This window comes from Notechis scutatus, chromosome 4 (assembly GCF_049901735.1).
Source record: "Notechis scutatus isolate UNSWTSFEM ecotype Mainland chromosome 4, rNotScu1.2, whole genome shotgun sequence".
In the NCBI taxonomy this organism is placed as follows: Eukaryota; Metazoa; Chordata; class Lepidosauria; order Squamata; family Elapidae; genus Notechis; species Notechis scutatus.
This window is the reverse complement of record NC_142012.1, coordinates 117,654,905-117,679,304: the sequence shown is the minus strand read 5'-3', so window position 1 is coordinate 117,679,304 and position 24,400 is coordinate 117,654,905. Positions and strand designations below refer to the sequence as shown.

Sequence of the window (24,400 nt, the reverse complement as noted above, 5' to 3'; positions counted from 1 at the left end):
AGATTTAAATATTCCTGATTGAATAAATGAACTATTCCCGATCTTCCTTGTAAGTACAGGCAGATTTAAAATTTCCCCACCCCCTGTAAGATTATGTATATCATTCACTTCTCTTACATTTTGCTTCTGAGTTAGTGGTGGAAGAAAAGTGCTATTTCAGAATCCAGTTGTCTTTTTGTGTTCAGAGAGATCTTCCTATTGATTTGTGCCTTTGTGAAGCGATAAACATTTTAAGGGACTAATAGCTTCAGCCAAGCCCTAAGCAGTGATTCAGCTAAGCTCTTTATGAGAGAAAATGGTGTGGTAAAGCTAAAATTATTCTTTCCTACATAAGTGTAAACACTTTCTATATTCAGTCTCCAGAATGGGGAATACAATTGCTATTAGTAGGGAATTAATAGGGAAGGTCATTCAGGGTCATTTCCCCTCTAATTAGCAGAGATTGGTATTGTTCATATAGGAAGACCTAATGCAAATGCTACATTCAATTGGACTCTACCAAGAGTGAACATTATGCAGTACCTCATCACCTAGAAATGAAAAGACTGTTACATGTATTATAATAAAAATAATATAGTATTTTAATAGCAGAATTACAGAATAGAATAACAATGTTATTGGAAGGGACCATGGAGGTCTTCTAGTCCAACTCCCTGCTCAGGAGTTTTCTATACCATTTTAGGCAAATGGTTGTCCAACCTCTTCTTAAAAACTTCCAGTGTTGGAGCATTCACAACTTCTGGAGGCAAGCTGTTCCACTGATTAATTGTTCTAATTGTCAGAAGATTTCTCCTTAGTTCTAGGTTGCTTCTCTCCTTGATTAGTTTTTATCCACTGCTTCTTTGTCCTGCCTTCAGGTGCTTTGGAGAATAGTGTTTCTAGGTTCTTTGTTTTTGAAAGAAGGGGAAAGCAAACAAGTTTTCTGTTTGTCAACTTATATGAGAGTAATGATTAGTGTCATAGTACCTACTTAGGTACTAGCATAATATGGATATTGGGAGCAGACCTAGGGTAGGGTAATCTATGCATACCCTTTTTGATTTAAAATTTGCTCATGAAAGGAAGCAGTATCAATTTTGTATTTTTTACTTCACAAATTTTAGGATCCCAAATCAATGGTGGGACATATTTTATGCTCTATTACCACAGATTCAGTTCTTGATATCCATTGTTACAACTGGAAAAAACCTGAAGATTTAATGTCATTGACCATGTACTGTTTGTATCATTTATCAAATAGCTTAGAAGCCCAGAAGAATTCTTGTATCTAAAGATGACACTAGATATTGATGTGTTGCAACAAAGTTTTAAATTAAAACAATCATTTAAATATGAAGGCAAGTGGGAAGAATGTCACTGCGATACTAAGGACTACCATATTTCCTGTCCTGCTGTGGATAGTTCCGATGAATCAATGAATTCTACCTTAAGCCTCACTTAATCCTGCTTGCTGGTTTCTCTCAGCATTGCTTACTCAGACTGAGGCAATAATGCACTTGCCATCATCCCACTTCAAGATCAAAATGTACCAACTATGTGTTAACCTTCGTGAATATTTTTGTGCCTTCAAGTCAGTTTTGACTCCTGGTAACTGCACGGAGAGGTCCCTGTAATTTTCTTGTCAAACTCTTTTCAGAAGTGGCATGCCGCTGCCTTCTTCTTAGGTGAGAGAAAGTGGCTGGCTGAAAGTTATCCAGCTGGCTTTGTGCCTAAAGCAGGACTAGAACTTGTATCTCCCTAATTTCTGGCCCCCTGCCTTCAACCATTACAGCTTTTTGTGCATAAATGGGAGTTGCAGCGGTAAAGGCATCATAAAGTTTCTGAAAGCCACAATTGTAAAAATTTGAGAAGCAAATATAAAGTAGACTTTTTAGGCTCTGACCCAAATCTATTTAAAATATTTTCCTATGAGATCTAAAGAGAAGAAAGATTCAAAAACAAGATTTTTATGATATCTCTATTTTGCAGAGTGAAGCTGTAGCTACAGATCCATGTGTACAAATGGGAAAATAACAAGGTTCCAGAATGGAAGGCAGAATTGTTCTAATTTCTTTAATTTTACTACTAGGTGATGACATCAATAACTATGTACTTTGAAACTAGTTGCAACACACTGTTGTATCATCCATTTGATTTCTGAAATGGCTTCACAATGTCCATCAATTAGATCTTTTTTAATCATAAAACTGCAGATGCTAATGTGAGGAAATTTAAATACTACTACTTCATTGTAAAATGTCAAGGTTGGAAACACCAGAATATTAGAAAAGGTGACTCATGACTAAACTACAGCTATATATATTAACTACATACTGCCTAGCTGTTTTTTTTAATTTTATGACAAAAGATGCACATGAGGACTTTATCCTGAATTTCTCATGCCATTTTAAATATTTTAGCTATCATAAGCATTAAAAAGAGACAGCTCATATATATAAATATATATATATATATATATATATATATATATATATATATATAGTACTATACAGATGAACACTATAAAGAAGCCTGATGATGGCAGATGAGATTCTGCTGAAACGTTGCTACAACTTTAAAAGAACAACTACAATGACGTGGGAAAATACCCGAACCAAGCCGAATACCACGCGAAAACTTAAGAAAACAAATTATATATATATATAATTTGCTTTCTTAAGTTCTTATACATATATATGTATATGTATATGTATGGCATTCAGCTTTGTTCGGGTATTTTCCCACGTCATTGTAGTTGTGCTTTTAAAGTTGTAGCAACGTTTCGGCAGAATCTCATCTGCCATCATCAGGCTTCTGTATAGTGTTCATCTGTATAGTGTTCATATATATATGATACACAAACATACCAGTATAAAATAATTGTATGAAGCTAATGAGTAAATTTAAAGTCCCTTCCCGAACTTGGTATTTTTGATCTGTTGCTTGAATGATTATAATAGAATAGTGTTTCTCAACCCCTGTGAATTTAAGATGTATGGATTTTCAATCCTATTCCTACAATTCTTTCTCCAGATAGACATAAGCTGGCTGGTATGATAACCCAGGGCAAGGCACAGAAGCAACACAGCCAGAGAACAGTTCTAACTCCCCTTTATTGCTCCAACTTTCCCTCAAACATCCCCATCGGGTGAAATTCAACCACCTCAGCCCACCTCGGGAGAAGTGGTAAGGACGATTTGAATCGGTAAAAAATTACCCCAATTGCTCCTGGTTGCTTTTACTAGTATACAAAGCCACACCCACAGCCATGCCCACAGAACTGGTAGGAGAAAAATTTGAATTTCACCCCTGGTCTCCATGTTTACTGCATGTCCTGGAGCAAAGCTCTCACACATACCTCCGACTGCCTCTGGTTGCGAGTAGTCCAGCAAGCAAAGTTAACAAGGCAGCCACCAAGGCAAGAAGTCTGGTTGTTCCTCTGGAGCCAAAGAGACCATGTCCTTTTTCTCCGTCAGCCCCAGCTTTGGCTCGTCCTGCTCCGCGGACTCAGGCTCCGATGGGACCATGACAGCTGGAAAATCCTGGAGCTGAAGATCAGGCTGAGGTTGAGAAATCCAGTACTAGAGAGATCTACAGTTATACAATTGTGCCATTATTTATGCTTTCTTTTTTAGGCTTTAGCTTAGCATTTACTTTGCATCTGCAGCCTGGTCCAGAAAATTCTGGATGTAAACCATTCGTAAAAATATTTGTCTGTGTGCTATTTTATTTATTTAAATTTATTATAGCTGCCCGAATCCAATGGAGTCTGGCTGGTGAATATGTGTTGCACTGGGATGTGTATTTTAATAAGCAAGCTTTCCTCCATGGCAGCCATTTTGTTTATGAGCCATGGTGTGCTAGGAAAAGTCTGATTTTAGCTACCAGCCCTAAACATCAGCGAGCCCTATTTATCTCGTATCAAAGAGCTCTGAACATTTGTCCTGAGTGTTACATTCTGGGTACACATGCAGAAGCAGCAGTTTTATTGGTTTGGTTCAATTTACATAATACATAAACACAAAGTAAAACCAGTCTTATTTTATCTCTATATATATCTATTCATTCAAGTTGAACTCCATATGATTCTCAGAGACTAACTACAATAGGGGTAACATAAAAAAAAATCAGCACAAGTACAAAAGTAACTAGAAAGTAATCATATGACTGCAAACAACAGAGCAAACATAGTCAGGTTCTTAAGGTGGCTTGGAACATCATTAGGGTGGGAGCCTTATATATTTTGGAGGCACCTCATTCTAGAGAGCAGGTACTGGGACAGAAAGGAGGAGGTTCCCGTGTCCCAAAATATGACAGTTTAAGATGATTTGGAGCATAATCACTTTACTGGATGGACAGAAATCCCAGAAATAGTTGGACCTATGCCATCTAGGGATTTATAGGTAATAATTAGCACCTTGAATTGCACCAGAAAGCACAGTGCCAATGACTGAAGTTCATGAAGCAGAGGTGTCCTGCAGCATGCCAAGAAAGCTCATCATGCTTGTGCCATGACATTCTGAACCAATTGAAGCTTCCTAATAGCTTTCAAGGGCATCTCCACATAGAGCACATTTCAGTAGTCCAGCCATGAGATGTGAGCAACTGTCTGAACAACCAACTGGTCCTGGAAAGGGTACAACTGGCACATCAAGTGGAGCTCTGCAAAGGTTTTCTTAGTTATGGCTGCCATCTGCTCGTACGGCTACTATAGCAATGCTATTTAAGTAGAGCATCATGATTGAGGTTTTTCTGTGTTTTGCATATCTGTGTGGCCATTTTCTCTCTGTTAAACTGACATAATATTAGTTAATACTGAAATGGCAGTACTTGAGAGCAGATATTCTACAGCATATGAATACACATATAGTAATACAGTATTATTATGTAAATTAATTTCTGCCTAGTTTTTGCTTTAGGCAACTAATATGGACATTTTTCTGCTTCTTACTAACTTACTTTACATAACTTATTATAGTTCTCAATTAAAGCTTTCAGACTGCCTAGCAAGAAATGTGTGATTCTCCAGATTAACATATAAAGTCCAATTATGCATGCAGCTGGAGGACTTGCTAAAGGCATTGTCCCTGTAAAACAGGTGAATGAAAATTTATTTTCTTTGCTTCACATGACCAGGTGTGACAACAAAAGGATGAGACTGACCCTCTGTTTTTCACTGCATACACTCAAAGGCTTTTGGGAACTGGAATATCTCTACAGGAAGAAAAGGGCCACATTTCAGAAAAACATAATTAAAAGATTAACATTTCACAATACCTATTGTACAAATATGATTTGTGAGGTTTAAGGATTTTGCTCGCTGTCAGAACTGCAGTAGCTTGTAGGGGTTATTAACATGTGCTATCGGTTTTTTATTCTACTTAAGATTTAATTACACTTAAGTGGAGACTTATATTTTGTTTAAAGGCAACTTTATTCACCCTTCATGTCCTGGGAATTATCCCTTTGGTCATAGTAATTGATGGGGCAGAAAGAAGCCTCACTTAAAGAATGAATTAAGCCATGAAAATGAAAAGAATGACATATATAGGGATCACTTTTCAGATTAAAAGGGACGTGTGTGTGTGTGTGTGTGTGTGTGTGTGTGTGTACAAATTTCGTTTAGATCATGCTTGCATTGTACCAGCAAATCTATTACAGGCTGTCTTGTTGACTGTATTGAATGAGATAGCACTCCTGTTCATTGTGTTTGTAATTAAAGCATGCCACAGCTATCAATAGTCATTTAAGAAATATCTTCATGAAAGAAGCAACTGCATGGCAGTGTTTATTATTTTACTGCTGGTTCCTGCTCTGACTTTACAACACTATGTACACAGATGTGGAAACAAGACTGACAAGCGTTGGTAACAGAAATGAAAGAAGGGTGCGGCTTTCAATTAAAAGGTTTCATTTTGAAATGTTTTGGGTTTGGGTTAAGGAGAATCTTCGTGTTGCAGCATATTTTCTGATATCTTAGGTCAAAGAGAAGTTTTTGAGCTTATTTTTTAAAGCCTCGGGAAAATTGCTGCTGGAAAATCAAAGTTTAAATGTGCATGCTTATAAAATAGGAATGTGTTGGTGTCTGTATGCGTGCAAAATGTGTAATAGATTTAGACACTGCATTGAGGCTTCTTGGATCTCTGATACTCAGATGCCTTTGAAATCAATGGCACTGAGAGCATCATCAAAAGACATGGGAACAACACTTAGTCCCAGTTCTCTATGTATAAAAACATGTAAATCAGAAGCAGGGAAATATCAGTAGATGAAAGGGCAGAATACTGAGTGTTCCTCTCAAGTATATTTTTTCCTCTAATTTGATTCTCAGATATTTTTATGAGAAAGAGATAGGAAAATAGAGTATTTAAAAATGACAGAAAAAAGTATTTTGAGAATAAAGTGGATGAGAAGGATTTCCATTTAACAATCACCTTTTGAATATTCACATTCATAACACAAGTGGAAAAAGCCTGTAATCTATAATTCTAGTCTTATCTGTTCAAAATCACACAAGTTTTGGGTTACTTATTAGCTCTCAGATGTTGAGAACTTTTATGTATTAAGTTCTGAGGCCCACATTTTGGAATTCAAATTCAAAAATGCTTTGATACTTAAATCACATTTAAGCATTTTGGAATTCAAATGCTTTGATTATACTTAAATCAGAAGCTCAAAGTGAGAATGTAAACAAATTGCCATGTGAAACTATTGAAAAAGAAATGCTGTTGATTAGATTTCACTAGACAATTTTTTAAATTAGAGATACTGTGAGTTAAATTATTTCATTCAATTTTATTTTTAATCTATAACATTCACTACATCTGTTAAACTAATGTAAAAATGAATACCTATATTTGTGAGCAAATGTTTTCTTTTACTTTTTCTTTGAAGTATGGCCATGTAATCCTCTTACAATATTCTAATTGATCTGGATTTTAAAAATTATTCACTACCTAAAAAAATAATAACTACAAGGAAAGTTCAGTGTGATTTATAGTCTTTTGTTGGCTCAGGTCAATATCCAAATCGAATACAATTTTCTAAGACTATTAAAAAAATACACTAAAACACAAAATTAAAAAACCAAATTTCTGAAATAAGCGAGATGATTGTGGGATTATTAAAAGGCATGATAGTCAAAATTGTAAAATGTCCTCCATTTCATTTGGCATCTATTATGAACACACTGGAGACAGAGGCAAAGAATGGCACTGGATAATATGAACTGACCTCAGAAGGAACAGTTGGAGGACTGCACCAAGCCATATGAGTGCATGGAAAAGGATGATAATTTTTCTTTGGGTGGGGCTTCCACTGAAAGTAAGTCTCTCCAGAGTAATAGTTGGTGAATAGTAGTTTTATCTATTGGTTAAGGTAGGGGTCTTCAAACTTGACAGCTTTAAGACTTATGGACTTCAACTCCCAGAATTACTCCTCCAGTCATGTTAGTTCAGGAATTCTGGGAGTTGAAGTCCACAAATCTTACACTTGACGACCCTTGGGTTAAGACATAAGGCTAGAAAGCAGGAGAAAGTGAGTTTAATTCTGCTCTTGGCCATGAAAGCCAGCTGAGTGACTTTGGACCCGTTATTCTCTCCCAGCCCAATTCAACTCACAGAGTTGTGGGGAAAAGAAGAGCAGTAAGGTGTTGGACATATTCAGCACTTTGAGTAATTTGAAAGAATAATTAAGGTAGGATATAAACAAACAAACAAATTATGCTTTCCCTTTGTAGGAGACATTTAAATACTTTAATCAAAAGAAGCAGTGAAGCATAATCTTTGAAAGAGCATTATTTGTCTTGAACAAGGTTGTTCTAGAAAAGTTGTATGCAACTTCCAACTGGATTGGATGAACCAATTCAAAGTCATGGTGTAGTGTCCCCTCTGCACCTAATCAGTTGCAGATTTTTGTGTGATTTTAAAAAAGAGGTAAAATAAGTGGCATGAAAAACACAACAAAAGAATTCCATATGGGAGATCACGGGCAAATTCTCTTGGCCATAAAATTCCATAAATATGGCAGGGATCTTTCTTGTTTAGAATTGGGCTGAAACCATCATTTCCTCAGTGCGCTCCAATAAATGTTTGCAGACTTTTAAACCATTAAGGTGGTTATGGAATCATTAAGGCTGAAAGTCCTTTATTAATTCTCTATCAGGAACTATTTTATGGATACAGATTGCATTTACTTTTATATGTTCAGACGACCAAAGTACTTAAGCTTCCATTCTAGCTCAAGATTCTTTATTACTTGAAATACTTTATTGTCTAAGGTTTTCAAATGGAGCTGTAAATTTCAAAAATAATGCATTTTTGCTCTTATCACATTAAACCTGCTGATTGCTGCCAGCCTGCTTTTGAGAAACAAAAAGAACTACTGACTGTAAATTATTACTTCCATATGATAAAGCTGTCAATAACCCTTAGTTGCAGATGGATGTAACAGGATCTCTATGTTCTCACCACAAAACAAGCAGCAAGATCAGAATTTCTTTTTCCAAAGGATGGCAAACTGACCTGCAGTAACTTGACAGAATCACTAGGTGTCGTTGTATACTTATTCTCATCATTTTTCCTTCCAATTCAGGTTTTTTAAGAACATTTTTCTTTCTTTCTTTCTTTCTTTCTTTCTTTCTTTCTTTCTTTCTTTCTTTCTTTCTTTCTTTCTTTCTTTCTTTCTTTCTCTCTCTCTCTCTCTCTCTCTCTCTCTCCCTCTCTCTCTCTCTTTCTTTCTTTCTTCAGGTTTGACACTGGCTAATTAAGGGTGAAAAAGTTCTTTAGCAAAAAATGCTCAAGCACAGATTGATAGCAGATTATGGATATTGAACAATCTGTGAAGAGCCTTCAGTTTAGTCAATCTGATGTAAGAAAGTCTCTTGCTTATGGTATAGATGGTAAATTGGGACAGTAGTAATTTCTAATCCTGTATTTTTTTCCTGGGAAAATGTTTCCATTTAATTAAATAAGACTTACAATATACCTGAATGTAAGCAACCTCAAATAAGCAGAAAACTACAGCAGGCAACTAGGGAAGCAAATAATTTTTAATTAAGGAATCATAAAAGAGGAAATCACATGTCAGCCACAACTAACAGGGCAAGTACTGAACATAAAGAGCCAGCAAACCCCCATCTCCTTTACATGTTTCATATTATCCGTTATGAAATGTCTGCAACACAACAACCAAGCCTAAAGAATTCAAGAACCCAAGGAAAATGGACATTTAGAGCAGTGGTAGCGCAGTGATTAAAATGCAAAGTTGCAGGCTAACTCACTCCAGGAGTTCAATTCTGAGCAGCACAAGGTTGGCTGAGTCCCCCATCCTTATGAGGTGGGTAAAATGAGGACCCAGATTGTTGGGGGCAATATGTTGACTCTGTAAACTGCTTAGAGAGGGCTGTAAAGCGCAATGAAGCGGTATATAAGTGTAAGTGCTATTGCTATATTTCCGGATATGTTCATGACAGAATTGAATCTTGTTGAGGTTATTATTGATGATGATGATTGGAATTGGCTGAAGGACTTAAAGTATTCTTCTAGCTTTGTGATTTCTATAATTGTTATGTTATAGGCAACAGAAGAATTACTTTAGTAAAACCTCCAAGATATTTGGCAAAGGACAGATGAAGGAAAAAAAGGGAAAAATATACATAAAGATACCACTCAATGCAGCAAGATTCTTCTGAACAGATTTCTGGGATTCGGGTTTCATAGGAGGCTATGTCTAGGAAGTCCTTGGTGCTCTCTGAGCTTGAGAGCACCAAGGACTTCACAATTTAATCCTGAACTAGTTTTCTTCCATGGTTATGTCTTTAAGGAAAGAAAAATGCTATTTTTAAAAGGTGATGGTCAGGAATTGAGTGAAGGTGAGAATGGTTCGTAATGAAGTCTAAATTGGAACTTGGAAAGTCTGTCTAGGATGATCCTCCCTGAAATTATGACATATTATGATATATTTTAGAACTAAGGTGAAGAGCTGCCTGTTATACACTATTTGTAAATATGTGGAAATAAGGAATTAAAATGTCATAACTTTCAAATAATCTAAAGAGACAAAGCCCTGCATTATGTATTCATCCTTTGAGTTTCCATCACTTAAAATTGTAAAAACTGTGTATTACAAATTATTGCTATCTTCATGGTGCTTTATGAAGTGTTGTAATTAATATTCAAGTGTTACCATAAATAGTGCACTGTGCACACTAAGAAAACAATTTGGAAGAATTATTTTGGAATTTGCATGAGTGCAGCAGGTTTCTGCTCTTCATTAAAGCAGAATGGTTTCTTTTTAATGGACTTCCAAAAAGCTTGAAAAAAATTGGTGCTGCCTCTAGAAAACTCTCTTAATGATTTGATTCATTATAGTGGCAGCATTGTTTTGCAGGCTTATGTGAGATACAAAACACTGTATCTGAAATGTTTTCACTGTACACAGCTCGTGATTAGTCATTTATTTTTTATTATCAAAATAATACCTAATGCCATCTGTATGCTAGGTGGCTAGAAAAGTGTCACTGTACTACTTCCAAAAGTCTGCTTATTTAGCTCTAAAAGAGAGTCAAGTGGAATCAGGAGAAGATATAAGGTGCTTTTTGATCTGGTTTATTTTATCATTTAGATGGGGAGAACTGAAGCTAATGACTTCTCATTTATAAAACCAACTAATGGGATAGAATTGAAATGGAGCTGAATGCTTTTCAGTTTCTGGTACTTGAAATGCAAGAGTGAAAGCTACACTATTGTTTAAATTGGGCTGTTTTTCTATCTTAACATTGTTAATAAAGTTTTGCATTCCAAATGAAAGAGCATTATAATTATGGATGTTTTCAATGTCTACTCTAACTTTATATCCACATGACAAAGTGGCTATTGTCTTAAAAGACAATTCAAACTAAATGAAAACCAAATGTGAAATCATTATTAATACCACTCAAAAGCCAAGGTTGAAAAGAAAACCTTGAGTTTGTAAATACAGCTTCTGAGTGACTGCGTCTCATAGCTCGGAAAATGATGTTAAATATGTTCACAGGGATATGAATGTTTTGCTTACAATGTATTGGCTGATATCCACGGATGACTTGCTAAATCCATTAAGCACATGATTTAGAAAATGAAACCTGCTTTAGCTGTGACTTCTGATTTTAGTACTGCTTCTTGTGGTTGCGGCTGATAGTGTAGAAAGAGGTTTGAGCATATCTGTTCTGACTGGGACAGAAAATAAGTAACACCAATGGACAGCTTAATGTGACGACAGCATTCACTGTGGAGCTTAGAGCAGTGGCAAAAGGTAAGGTAATCATTGTTGGTAAGTGCATAATGCTTTGATGATGAAAATATGCACCACCTTGAATAACTGAGAATTTTTCAATGATTTATATGGAAAAAGACATGAGTACATTTTGATGGTTACCATTGGTAGATCATAGACAGATACTCAAAAGAACAGATTAAACATTTGAAACCAAATTCCTCTAGCTTTCTATTTGAGAGAATGCTTGTTTGACAAGATGGAACATTTCATCCTAATGCAAACAATCCTGGCAAACAAAGATCTTTTTTCAGAAATATCAAAAAGACAATTACTGAACTTGCTTTATCTTCTTTGTATATTGTAAGATCAAGCAAAGAAGTAAAGTATCTTGCTTACCATTCCCTTCTTCCTTTTCCTCTTTCATACAAAGATAAAAAAATTAGGTTTGTTCTTTTATTTATCCCAGCCCAAGATTTTAGAGTCACAAATGACCATATTTAGTTTTCAAGCAGATGCATTAGAAACCTAACTTGTTTTTAATTTCAAGATTGTGTGCACAGGACCATTCATGGACAGTTTGGCACAACTTTCCATCCATACATGTCCCCTTTCCTATTCTATATTGCGTGTGTGATTAGAATAGAATAGAATTCTTTATTGGTCAAGTGTGATTGGACACATAGGGAATTTGTCTTGGTGCAAATGCTCTCAGTATACATAAAAGAAAAGATACAGTGCCAATATTTGATATAGACATTATAAAACCAGTTCAGCTTTCCCAACAATGATATGTCTGGAGACCAATCCTGTTGACTTAAGGGAACAATAATGATAACATCTATAACATTAAAACATCTAGAGGGTAACAGATTGGGGAAAGTGAATCTGTTTTTGAGTGGGTTCAATATTCTACTACCCCATGTTTATGTGATGGTGATGTATCATATAAAAATAATTTGGATCAATTTTAAAAAAAGAATATATTGATGTTTTAAATTTTATTTCAGTTTGAAGGAATTATAACATTCTAAAGCCAACAATATCTACCTGCTACATATTACATGTACATGCATATAGGTATTCAAGGTATTTGAAGCAAAGTTTCAAAGCATGAAGAGCTGGGATATTGAGCAAAGCATGTATTACAATCTGTCTCTAGTTAGGCAATGATACAGCAGAATTCCTTGGTCAAAAAAAAAATGTTGCCTTTGCAGTCATCAACCTTAGCTTCTCTCTATCCCTCCTCCCCCCACTCTCTCCCTCTCAGGGATTTTGATGAAAATAAGATCTTTTGAGCAACCTTATATATACCACCATGGCTCAAAGCATATTTCTAGAATTAGCACTCAGACTGAAAACCAATGACGTTTTTTTTTTTATATGGACTCATACTTATTGTTGTGTTTGGATTCAATAATTGGAATCTAAACTTAGTAATGTTTAAGAACAAGGCCAACATTAACAATGGGATAACACACAAAAACAAGTCTGTGCTGCTTTATTTTGCTCATACAAAAGAAGATGCGTGGAGACAAAGTAAACTTCATCTCTGACACACATGGAGAGGTTTCACTGATCTCCAAGTATGTAAACCTCTCCTCCCATCTTCTACAAAAAATAATCAAAATGCCAAAAAGGGTTTTGTTATCTAAAGCAGAGCAACAAATGTTTTGAAAATCATGATGATTATATTTCATAGTTGGACTTTCTGTTTTTCAAAGATCAACTGTTTTTCAGACATTTCAGTCAAAATGTACCCAAGTAACTTTCCTATTGCTAAGAAACCAACAAATAACCCTTTGCTGTTCTGTGAAGGGTATGGGAGTGCAATTCTATGAAATTTTTCAGCATATACCATAGCATCTGGTAGAGGCTGAAGTTAGCCAATGGGAAAGATGTAAATGATTAGGCAATAATGAGATTTTCAAGTTGTATTATCATTCTGAAACACTACCATCGGCAATAAATGAAAATATTTTAGAGACAATCTTTTTTTCTGAAGACCAAAGGCAGTATCTGAGGCTTTGGAAAAATAATATAAAAATGGAAAGCAGAAAGACAATAACAAAGAATTTTAAAGTAGTACTAAAATGTAAAGACCAAACAAACTACTGGCACCTGAGAGGAATTGCACTGACTTAAATAGCTGAAGGTCATAAAGTAGCCATTGAGCCTGGCCTACGGACTCTTTCCCTGTAATGCAACAAACCTGGAATTGCACAGTAGCAAAGTAATTTGCCTTTGTCTGATAGGTAGAAAGTGTAAAAAAAGGGAACATTATATCAACCAAACTCTTCATTTTCTCTGAAGCCTATTATATACTTTCAGTCTTTGAAAAGCCAGTTTTGGTTAAACCAGCAGTTCTAATAATAGACAATTGTTCAAGCTCATTGCACTTTGCAACCTCAACTGTGCAATAAACAGAGAACCCCACCGAGTTTACTGAAGCTTGCTCTTAGAAAACTGCCTGGGAATAGAAGCTGTATTGTAAACACAGATGCTCTCATGTATGCAGACGTTGAGGATGCTTAGATATCTGTATCTGGACATATTAAACTTATTGGACATGGAAGATTTTACTATGGCTTCTCATAGGACTACACAGGAATTGCTAGACTCTAATGTAAAGTAATATTGTTACGTTACTACAGTATTATGACTTGAATGTACATTAAATTATCTATATGCAGATACTTTCCTTGAAGATACTACATCAAGTTTGTTGACACAGTTTGCCTAATGATAGTACTATTACCACTTAAATGTATTTTAAGTAAAATAATGGTGGATACTGAATGCAAATTTATGATGTTATAACATGATAATCAATACCTTACCACATAAAAGGCATCAAAATTAGAAGCTGAGCCACAATGCACAAACAGTTGGCTATTAACTATGTTAGCTGGAATTTCTCTGGCTTGCAGTCCCAATATGTACAGTAAAGGGCTCCAGTTTCAAAATGTGTTCTAAAATGTTGATGGAAAATCTTTCTCAAAAAAATAAAAGAAGTCTATGACAAGGCATCTTTGACATTCAGTAATGTAAATGGCCACATAATGTCATAAGATCAAAAAATGAATGAGTATTGAAGAAATGAGGACTGAATTAAAAAACGAGTGACCACATTGGAAGACGTATATTGAGGTGCTTGGGTTCATAGACAGAAAATGAACTATGATTTAATCACAAACATGTGAAGGAAAAATGAATGGAGCTAATCAAAAGAGGAGGCCAAGAAACTTGTGATTGGATGAAACTGGGATCTAGAAAAATAAAGAAGTTTAAAGAACAAAAGAAAAATTATGAGATTTATGTGTGATGCCTAGGGTGATCCCATTAATTTGTTATATCCAAACATGAAACATATATAAATCTAAGAGCAAAAGGCCAAAGGCAAATGCAAAAAAAAAAAAAAAAAAAGGGGGGGCGGAAACCTATCCATAAGAAAATGGGAACGTGGTCATAGAAGCTATTTTGATATACAGAAAATGTGGCTTGAATTGTAGAAAATGCAGCTTGCATTGCTAATTGCTAATAATATAACAGGAAATTGCTAAGAGGGCAACAAGGACCCAGGAAAATGACTCAATGCTCCCTGTCTACTATAACAACTGAGGACATGGAGGTGAGAGTTACACAAACTGTGGGGGACATCCCCTGGTATCCTTCATCTGTGCAATCTCTACCCTGATCATTGGGCGTTCACATATTGGGCACAGACTCAGGATTTTCTAAGACAGCATAACCATAGCTATAGCAATAGCACTATATACCACTATATATGCTTTACAGCACTTTCTGAGCAGTTTACAATGTCAGCATATTGTCCTCAACAATCTGGGTCTTCATTTTACTTGACCTCAGAAGGATGAAAGGCTGAGTCAACCTTCAGCCAGTCAGGATTGAACATCCAACATCTGGACATGGTATAAGTGCAGGATTATATAGGTGTACAGTCAATCCTCAATTCGCAATCACAATTGAGCCTAACATTTCTGCTGCTAAGCGAGACAGTTGTTTAACGAATTTTGCCCCATTTTATTATCTTTCGTTTTACAGTTATTAAGTGAATCATGGCAGTTGTCTAATTAGTAACACACTGTTAAGTGAATCTGGATTTCTCGTTGACTTTGTCTATCAGAAGGTTGCAAAAGGTGTCTGAATTCTGATCACATGACCTTGAGGATGCTGCAATGGTTAGGAGTGTGAAAAATGATTGTAAGTCACTTTTTTTTTCAGCGCCGTTGTAACTTCGGTCACTAAATGAAATAAATTTAGTTTACATCAGTGCAATTTTTTATACAGGTTATCCTTGACTTACAAATTGAGGATTACCTATATAATAAATTGCACTGATGTAAACTAAAAAAAATTCCTCTTAAATATGGTCTTAAATGTTTTTTTGCTCATTATTACTTATTGGTTTTTTTGTATGTTTTATCTAAAGATGCTTACTCTCAGAACGGAATGATGGATATGTATGTATGCTTGAGAATCACGGCATGACGAACATGGTAGTCCTGAAAGGTACTGAATCCCTTGATTTAACAAAGATTATAATCCAAAGAAAATTAAGCAGGCTCACATTTTATAAAATTCAGCAAGTTATCATTGAATAAATTATTTTAGCTTTTCCAAGGTAGCTGTATAACTGGAAAAGCTTTCTGAAGTTGGTACTATACAATTCAACCGTGATAATCTGTATCCAAACAAAAACTCTGTGATTTCACAACACTAGTAAATTTTTCAGTCAACTGCACCGTACTCATACGTGCATAAAAATGTTATGATCTTATTATTGAAGTATGATATGCCTATAAATTCAGAGATCTTGTTAATATGAATATATATATATATAGCTCAGAACTGAACTGTGGAATCACTGATGCTCTCTGAGCTCAACTGTTTGCTAGCATATGTTTCATTAATTGAGTAGGGTTAGAGTTAAGGTTATTGGAAGTGGAATTTGCTCCTTGTTTACATATAATAGCTTGCCCTGCCAGTGTTGATGGGGGTATAGTTTTTACTTGGTAATTATTTGATTATGAACTACTTAATATTGTCTTCTGCTTGGTTGGTTGTCTGTGTTAATCCCTGGGTGTTGTTTTCTGGAAAGGATGTTCTGGGGTTTTCTCTCTCGCTTCTTAACTGTTTTATTCTCTCTTTTGAATGGTGTGTAAATATGGCTTTTTTCTATGTGCCTATTGATGACTGATTTATCTAAATGCCAAGCATTCATGAGAGTTAAAGATAAACATTCTGGAAATGTTAAATTATGGTCCATTTCCTTGGTACTGGCTGCAAGGAATCAGAACATTTTGTAGAAGAAAATACTGAGTGGTATACTGTACAATGCAAGCAACCTTTTGAGGGAGTATACTTACTGTGCATTATCCAGGTGAGGTACAACCCATAGCTGATGATTGATGGAATTACTGGCAAGATGCTTCATAGCACAACCTTGCACATCTCCTCAGGCCAGTCCCAAGGTATACTGCACAGTGATGCATCAGGAAACATAAATGTATTACTAGACAGATCAGCCAGTTCAGCAATTGAAGCAATTGACAAACCAAATAAAATAAATAAAAATAAAAATAACATGCAAATACTGAAATTAATAGCGTCCAACGCATGCATATATTTAACTTCCTTCGACCTAAAAGTTTGCGATTTGCAAAGAAAGAAAACAACACCTTATCCTTAAGAGTTAAAAGATATGAAAATAACAAAAATAAAATTGAAGTGTGTGGGGGGGAGAGAAGATGGCGATAGATGCGATACAGCATATGCCCGATAAGCAGGCAACGCGTGCGTGCAGTGCTCAAACACGTCTAACAAATTATGATCGGGGGTCCAAGGGCAGCGGAGAAGCGGTGCCCGTTCAACTCCTTGCGCGGACCGCTCCCCGCCCTCCCGCTTCGGTACTAACCGGGCTTCGACTTCCACGTCTGCAAGCCGGTCGAGTGGAGAGGAAAAGGCTTTGTGTAAATACCGGGAAGGCGGGTCAGAGAAGTTGCGTGTGTGCAGCTCGAGCCCTTCAAGCGAGGCGGCGGAACGGAGGGAGGTGCGCCGCGTTAGGTGGAGGTGCGAGCGAGCCGTTTGAGAAGTTGGCGGGTGGGCGTGGGCACCACGCAGGACTTCTCCCCGGGGGAAGCAGCAGGAAGAAGCCGAGCGAGGGGACGGAAAGGCAGGGGGAGAGGGGGAAGGGAAGCGGAGCCTGAGGCAACCGCCTTGAAAGGCTCCTCTCCGCCGGAGGAGCGGCTGCGAGCCAGAGGCGGGGAAGAGCGCCGGGGGCTGTTCCCCACGTGGCGCTGACGCTCAGCCACTGAACCCGCCGAGCCGATCGGGGGCTATAAAGTGAACCGGGAGCCCAGAAGGGCTGAGCTTCGGCAAGAGAGCGAGCGCTGCCTTCCTGGAGGAGCAGGAGACTTTGCATCCCGTTTCCAACCCTGAGCCCCAACCCTTCTCCGTTTTGGCGGCCGGTTGTATCTGTAGAGCGCGCGGCGGCGGGGACTCTCCGCTGCCTCCTGGCGTCTCTTCGCGCGGCTTACGAGCGAGGACGGCGCCCTTCGTCGCCCCCATGCAGGAGCTGCTCGGCCGGGAGAAGCCAGGCTCCCTCTCCGCCGCCTGCCTCCCGCGGAGGTCCCGTCCTCTCCTTTCCTCTCGCGGGGTGAAGGTAAGAAGCAACTTTTGACTCCCGCTCCGCCTGCCGCGAATGGCCTCTTGAAGAGCCCCAACCCCGCCCCCCCCCTCCAGTCTCGGCTGGACTTTGTAGGAAAATCTGAGGGAGTAGGAAGGAAGGAAGGAAAGAAGGAAGGAGAGAGAGAGAGAGAGCCCCGGTCGCCCTGCCGGTCTGCGATGACTGAAACGGAGGCGGGGGGCAGTTATGGAAGCTGAGCCAAGCCGCTTCTCTTGCTCCTGATTGGGATCGGTGGCTTTCCGGCGCCTGCAGAAAGGACCAGCCCCGCTGGAAATAGGCGCGGGATCTCCTCCTCTTCGCAGGGTGTGCCTGTCTTAAGCGACGTCCATGAAGCTGGGTTAATGTTGAAGCTGAAGAGCCCGTACCCAGAGCAAGGGGGATTCGCTTCCCTGGCCCACGTGCCCTCTTTCCAGCTGGAGCACAGCTACCCACAGCACATGGATGGCAATGGGAGCTTGAATGGAAGTGGGGGTGGGCAGAAAGAGGGCCTTCATTACCCCTTGCCCACTACCTTAGCCCTCATCTTCCTGGCCACCCTGCTCATGATCTTCACCATCTTTGGCAACGTATTGGTCATCATTGCTGTCTTCACCAGCCGGATGCTGAAGGCGCCTCAGAACCTCTTTTTGGTTTCCTTGGCCTCAGCAGACATCCTGGTGGCCACCTTGGTCATTCCCTTTTCTCTTGCCAATGAACTGATGCCCCAGTGGTATTTTGGCAAGGTGTGGTGTGAGATCTACCTGGCTTTGGATGTACTTTTCTGCACCTCTTCCATTGTGCATCTCTGTGCCATCAGCTTGGATCGCTACTGGTCCATTACCCAGGCCATTGAGTACAACCTCAAGCGCACACCACGCCGCATCAAAAGCATCATCTTCCTGGTTTGGGTCATCTCAGCCGTCATCTCTTTCCCACCGCTTATCTCCAATATGAAGCAGGGTGAACCCGAGAAGCAGCTCCACGAACAAACAGAATCGAAACCTGATAACAAGTCGCTCAGCTGCAGTATCAGTAAGGAGACCTGGTACATCATCTGTTCCAGCATTGGTTCCTTCTTTGCTCCTTGCCTTATCATGATCCTGGTCTATATCCGTATCTACCAGATTGCGAAAAGAAGGTCTCGAGTGCCTCTCAACAAGCAAGGGGAGACTGGTGAGAGGAGACAAAATGGCCTGGATAACAAAGACGATATGCCTGCGATAACCAAGCTCAATGGCGGGAAGACAGCGTTGGCAGGAGGAAGCCAGGAAGCAGAAGTCAATGGTATAGACATGGAGGACACATCTTCTTCAGAGCACAACGACACTCCTCAGTCTAGGAAAGCAGAAAGGCTCCCCAGAAGTAAGGGCAAAACCAAACTCTGCCAGATTAAGCCTGGGGACCATTTGCCTAATCAAGTAGAAGAGGATAGGAACGCCAAAGCTTCACGATGGAGGGGTAGACAGAACCGAGAAAAGCGCTTCACCTTCGTACTCGCAGTAGTGATTGGAGTTTTTGTTGTCTGCTGGTTTCCTTTCTTCTTCACTTACACATTGACTGCTGTTTGTAAGAGCTGCGAGGTTCCTGATACCCTCTTCAAGTTCTTCTTCTGGTTTGGTTATTGCAATAGTTCCCTGAATCCTGTCATCTATACTATCTTCAACCATGACTTTAGGAGGTCCTTTAAAAAAATTCTCTGCAGAATAGACCGGAAAAGAATTGGGTGAAGCGGGGATCTGTTGAAAGGCAAGTCTTAGGTTCAGCTCTGACAGGATATTGGAAGTGGGTGGCACCTTGTCTGATTACTAAGCATTGACTCTTCAAAGGCTTCAGGTGAGATAAAACAATTAAAATATTAGTGCACAACCAGAACCCAACAGGATGGGTGCCCAGGGATGGATCAAAAGTCTTATTTTAGTGTGTTCTTTCTATGTATTTCAGCACATTGAACAAATGAGGCTGGGAAAGGAAAATGTAAGTCATATCTTTCAGAAGCACTTTCTTTCTATTTTCCATCTAAGATCCCTGACGTTATGATATTGCATCTTTGAGATTTGTGCATCTTTAACTTTTATAGGAAAATTAGCTTTAAACTGTTTTAAATATTTCTTGAGGACATGCATTCTCTATGAAAAGCAAAAGAAAGATACACATTTGAGTGGACCCCTGCTGCCATCTCATCGATTTCAAATATTATAATATTATAATATTCCAAAATTTCCAATATGGTTCTGGATGTTGAGATATAACAACTGGTAATATAAGCTTTGACACAATGGCCAGTGTTTTATTGTATTCACTATCTGTATTTGTTTTTTAAAAAAATCATGTTTGTCTTGTCTTTTTAAAATGCAGTATTGTTAAAAAGCTGTATCTCTTATTCTGTACCAATTTAAAGAATCAAATATGAAGGATTTCATACTTAGAAAAGGAACTGTCAAAAAGCTGAGCTTTCTAAGGCCTCAGAGATATAAGATAAAGTATTCTTTCTTTGTGATCCTTTCATTGAGATATGTTCAGTACAACTTACTTCTTTCTCTAGTTGTAAATAGATACTGTAGATGAAATTCTCTGTTTACTTTACAATGCTCTTTGATTCACACTGATTTTTTTACATTTTCATTTGTGCTAGCTCTCCTGTACAAAAACATATTTTCATGTACTTCATTTCTTCCTTTTTACCTAATATGAAACTATACAAATCATTTCTTCCAACTGCAAAATTGGATTATAGAACTCTTTTGATTAGTCACATAGTGAATGATATTATACATGAGTATAAAGGAGAAAGAAAATGAATAGAATTATAGTAGCATGTAAAAAATCATGTTGGCATAGGATAAAATATCATTAACTATCTTCCTTGTTTGTTTCCCCCAAAATACCTATTGCAAGTTAATTTTCTCAGCTCATCAAACAATTATTAAAAGGGAAGCAAAAAACATAAGAATTTTATTTTCGATATTATGACAACATATTCAGTTAAATTTACAATCTGATTAAGTACTTTGTAATTGATGATGCTGGAAAAACTCTTCCTTTTAAAGCTATAAAGTCGATACGTTCTTGTTTTATGTGGAAATTTTTATATGGATGACAGGGCCTTCTTTAAAACATGCCAACCTTACTCTATGGAACATTATGGATATCCAGTCTTCAGACTTGTATGCCTTCACTTTGGATATAAGGATACATATCCAATCTCTTAAATAAAAAAAATGAATCTGACACTCCTAGTCAGTCTAAAACTAGAATGTTAATAGAGAAGGGAAAAGAAAATAAGTTATTAGCAACTAATATGTTACTTGTCTAAGAGCTCATTTTTTAAAAAAATATTGAAGAGTTAATTACAGATGTTTGCATAAAGTGTTTTTAACCCAGACTTTAAAATTTCTTTTTTTAAAGACTCATTTTCCAGTGCAAGGAAATTCATACTATTTATATGGAGCTGTTTCTAAAATGTGTATTACTATCCAAGGGCTCAAACTAAGGGGGTGATGGGGACGTAGGGATAAATACACCAGCACACGGTTAAAAATAATGCTGCCATTATAAGTCTGTTGCAAAGGTATTGCAATTTAGCAGGATTGAGGCCAGACCTTGTTTATGAATCAGGCTGCTGGGTCAATATACACTTTTCCTTGCATTCAGTTTAAAATGGGAAAGTCTACTGTTGCAGTAAAACAAGATAATAGTGCAAAGCCTGGGTGACTTCCCCTATTTGTTGTAATTGACGTTTGAATTTTGGAATTTTAATACCCACTTCTTACCAGAAAAATCAGGACACATAGATAAGGAGAAATTTTTCTTTTTGATGGAGGCAATCTGTCTGCATTGTGTTGTATCTTGCATGTCCCCAATTTCATGTTTTCCTGCTATATTTGAGCTGAAATTTCCAGAGTTGTTCATGAAGGCTGAGAATTCCAGAGGAGATAAGCCTACACATTTGGAGACCCCAATTTGGGGAAGGTTGATGTATTTCTAATGCCTTGAAGGAGCTGAATAGAAACATCACAAACCATTTAGCTGGCTTTTCCAGCCTTACAGATGGTTTGTAACAAGGAATTTAACTGCTAAATTACTTTACACAGTAATCAGAAGCAGAGATCCAAATTTAAATAGGAAATTGAGAACCATCTTTTTCAGTTAGTTTCCAAATAAAACCTTTGCAATGGTCTATCCATAATAGGTAGGGAAATCTTTTGAAATGGCTTTCTTATTATATAAAAAGAGTAGCTTAAAACTCAGGCCAGAGGGAAAGGCTAGAATCAATGGCTTAAAACTACAAGGAACTAGGTTCAGATTAGATTAAGCCAGTCCAACTCTCAGCCCACAGGCCAGATGCATCACACGCAGGCCATATCCCCCGATCTGTGCAAAGTCAAAAAAAGCATTGTGATCGAGTTTGACAGCCATGGATTAGATGTCAGGTAAATATCTTCACGATATGAACTGCAGTTGAGTGGAGTGAGATGCACAGAAAGAAATAGAATGTAGTAGATAAACAGGATGGCCTTGAAGGACAAAAGGAAGATATTCATATAAATGAAACCGGTGCCCAGGTCAAGAAAGTACTTTGAGAAAGTGTCTCAGACAGTGGTCTGACTGATTTTCATCAAGATGAAAAAGGAAGGTAGCACATTCAGACTTACAAAATAAGCTACTTTATTGCAACAAGCTGTTACAATAAAGTAGCTTAGATCTGGGTGGTGTCCATTTCTTAGTCTCGTCTATCTGATAGGGTTGACATCTTTGCCAAAAGTCTTCAAACAAACTAAATGGTGTTCTCTCAGATGTTCTAGAGCAGGGGTCTCCAAACTTGGCAACTTTAAGACTTAGCTGGTTGAGGAATTCTGGGACTTAAAGTCCACAAGTCCGCAGCAGTGTTGAATTAGATGTGATGCTTCTATATCTCTTTGAACTGTTACAATTTTATGATAATAAGTAAATACAGAGAAAATTAAATATACTCAAGGCTTATTTAGCTGGCCGTGTTAATGAAATTCCTTGATCACACACTGAGCTCTTAGGCAGAAAAATGGCTTCTGTACTTCCAGCAGTGGAGTGACCTCAGTTAGATGAATGGGATTGGCTGTCTCCAGAAACTCATCAGAAAAAAACCTAGAGAGCCTTCTTATCATCTGAATAATGATTTATGGTGTAATAAATGGTAACATTTAGCCATTTGGTCTGAAATAGCACAAGGGAAAAGTTAATTGGCCTTGTAAAAGATCTTGGCTTGAGAATGTGGTTTGCTTATTTTTGGGGTTCTGGTATTAAATGTACTGTATGAACAAGTAAACAAATGCCTTACACTGGAAAAAATAAAGTGATTTCTGGAGTATCTTTCTAAATCAAAGTTGTATCTGGTATAACAATCCCTCAATACCATGCCATTTGACCTTTTTAAGAAAATGTAACATGTAAACAGAAATAGCCATAATGGATTTATAAATAAATGAATAAAATTGACACCTCTAAAGCATGGTAGATCTTTGTCATCTCTGTTTTCGGTTTCAAGACTTAATCAGCAAATGGGAACTGACCTTTTCAAGCACATATTGCCATGGTCCCTTGTATTTAATCATTGTTACACCACATGTTAAACCGAACAGTGGCCTGCTTTATTATGCTCTAAGAAGCTTTTGATATGATTGTGCTTTCTTATAGCAGAGCAAATCCATTCATGTACCTCTTTAAGGCCAAAAATTAGGGCAAACACATGTTTGAGGTTTTTTTTTTTATATTTTTCCCTTTCCAGTTCCCTCCCTTTTTGTGTCATGAAATACTGTTCTAAACAGGAGTGTACAAACTGGAAGCACTGCTGATTAATTAGGTCAAGTGCAAACAGAGATTATTGGCGTAAAACAATGCTTGTGTCCAGCTAAATGCCTGATAGTGTTTAGAAAAGATAGAACTGCAGGATAGATCAGTTATTTATTAGACATCCCCAATTCCATTTGGGTTGTAAGATTTAGCCCAGAAACATTTTATCTACATGAAAAATGGATAACAAAATTACGGGCAGTAATTTTTACAATCTCTACTATGTGATGTCTGTTCCTTGTAGTCCCTAGATGCCACTGTGTTACTGGTACTAAACTAATACTTGATTTCTTAATAAGACTTTAGATTTAATTCATTAACTGCAAGGAAATGATAGTTCTGTGAAGGGAGCTAGGAAACGTATAGCCTTAAATCATAATTCCCAATCTACTCATTTATTTAAAACATTTTTACTGTGCTGTTCAGCTGAAAAAGGTTCCCAGAAGAGCTTATAAAGGTCATTAAGAAAGAAAAAAAATATATCCTGGTTTCAGGTTTGCAGTCTAAAAGTCATCATGCAAAATAAAAGGCCTTGAGTAAAAAAGAAGGAAAAGCTATTTCTACTTATATAGCAGTTTTATAATTTACAAAAGACATAAAATGATCAACTGCAATAAAAAGTTCAGTGAAAAGAAGAGTAAAAATCTGTAAAAA

At 37.5% G+C, this 24,400-nt stretch overlaps 1 protein-coding gene and 1 long non-coding RNA gene across 2 annotated transcripts; one reads left to right on the top strand and one right to left on the bottom strand.

Moving 5' to 3' along the window:
- Nucleotides 1-682: 682 nt before the first annotated feature.
- LOC113413519 (uncharacterized) lies at nucleotides 683-17,416 on the bottom strand. The gene is made up of 3 exons (XR_015749410.1): nucleotides 17,171-17,416; nucleotides 16,623-16,732; nucleotides 683-885 (listed from the first exon to the last, which is right to left on the bottom strand). It is a non-coding gene; the product is annotated as an uncharacterized LOC113413519 (long non-coding RNA).
- Nucleotides 17,417-17,578: 162 nt separating this feature from the next.
- On the top strand, nucleotides 17,579-23,410 carry ADRA2A (adrenoceptor alpha 2A). The gene has a single exon (XM_026667410.2). It carries the CDS (start codon nucleotides 18,283-18,285, stop codon nucleotides 19,645-19,647), a length of 1,365 nt encoding a protein of 454 aa, XP_026523195.2. The 5' UTR covers nucleotides 17,579-18,282; the 3' UTR covers nucleotides 19,648-23,410.
- The last annotated feature ends 990 nt before the right edge of the window (nucleotides 23,411-24,400 follow it).

Bases quoted from the DNA above. Each gene is read 5' to 3' on its own strand.
- ADRA2A (XM_026667410.2), top strand. From the start codon at position 18,283: ATGTTGAAGCTGAAGAGCCCGTACCCAGAGCAAGGGGGATTCGCTTCC.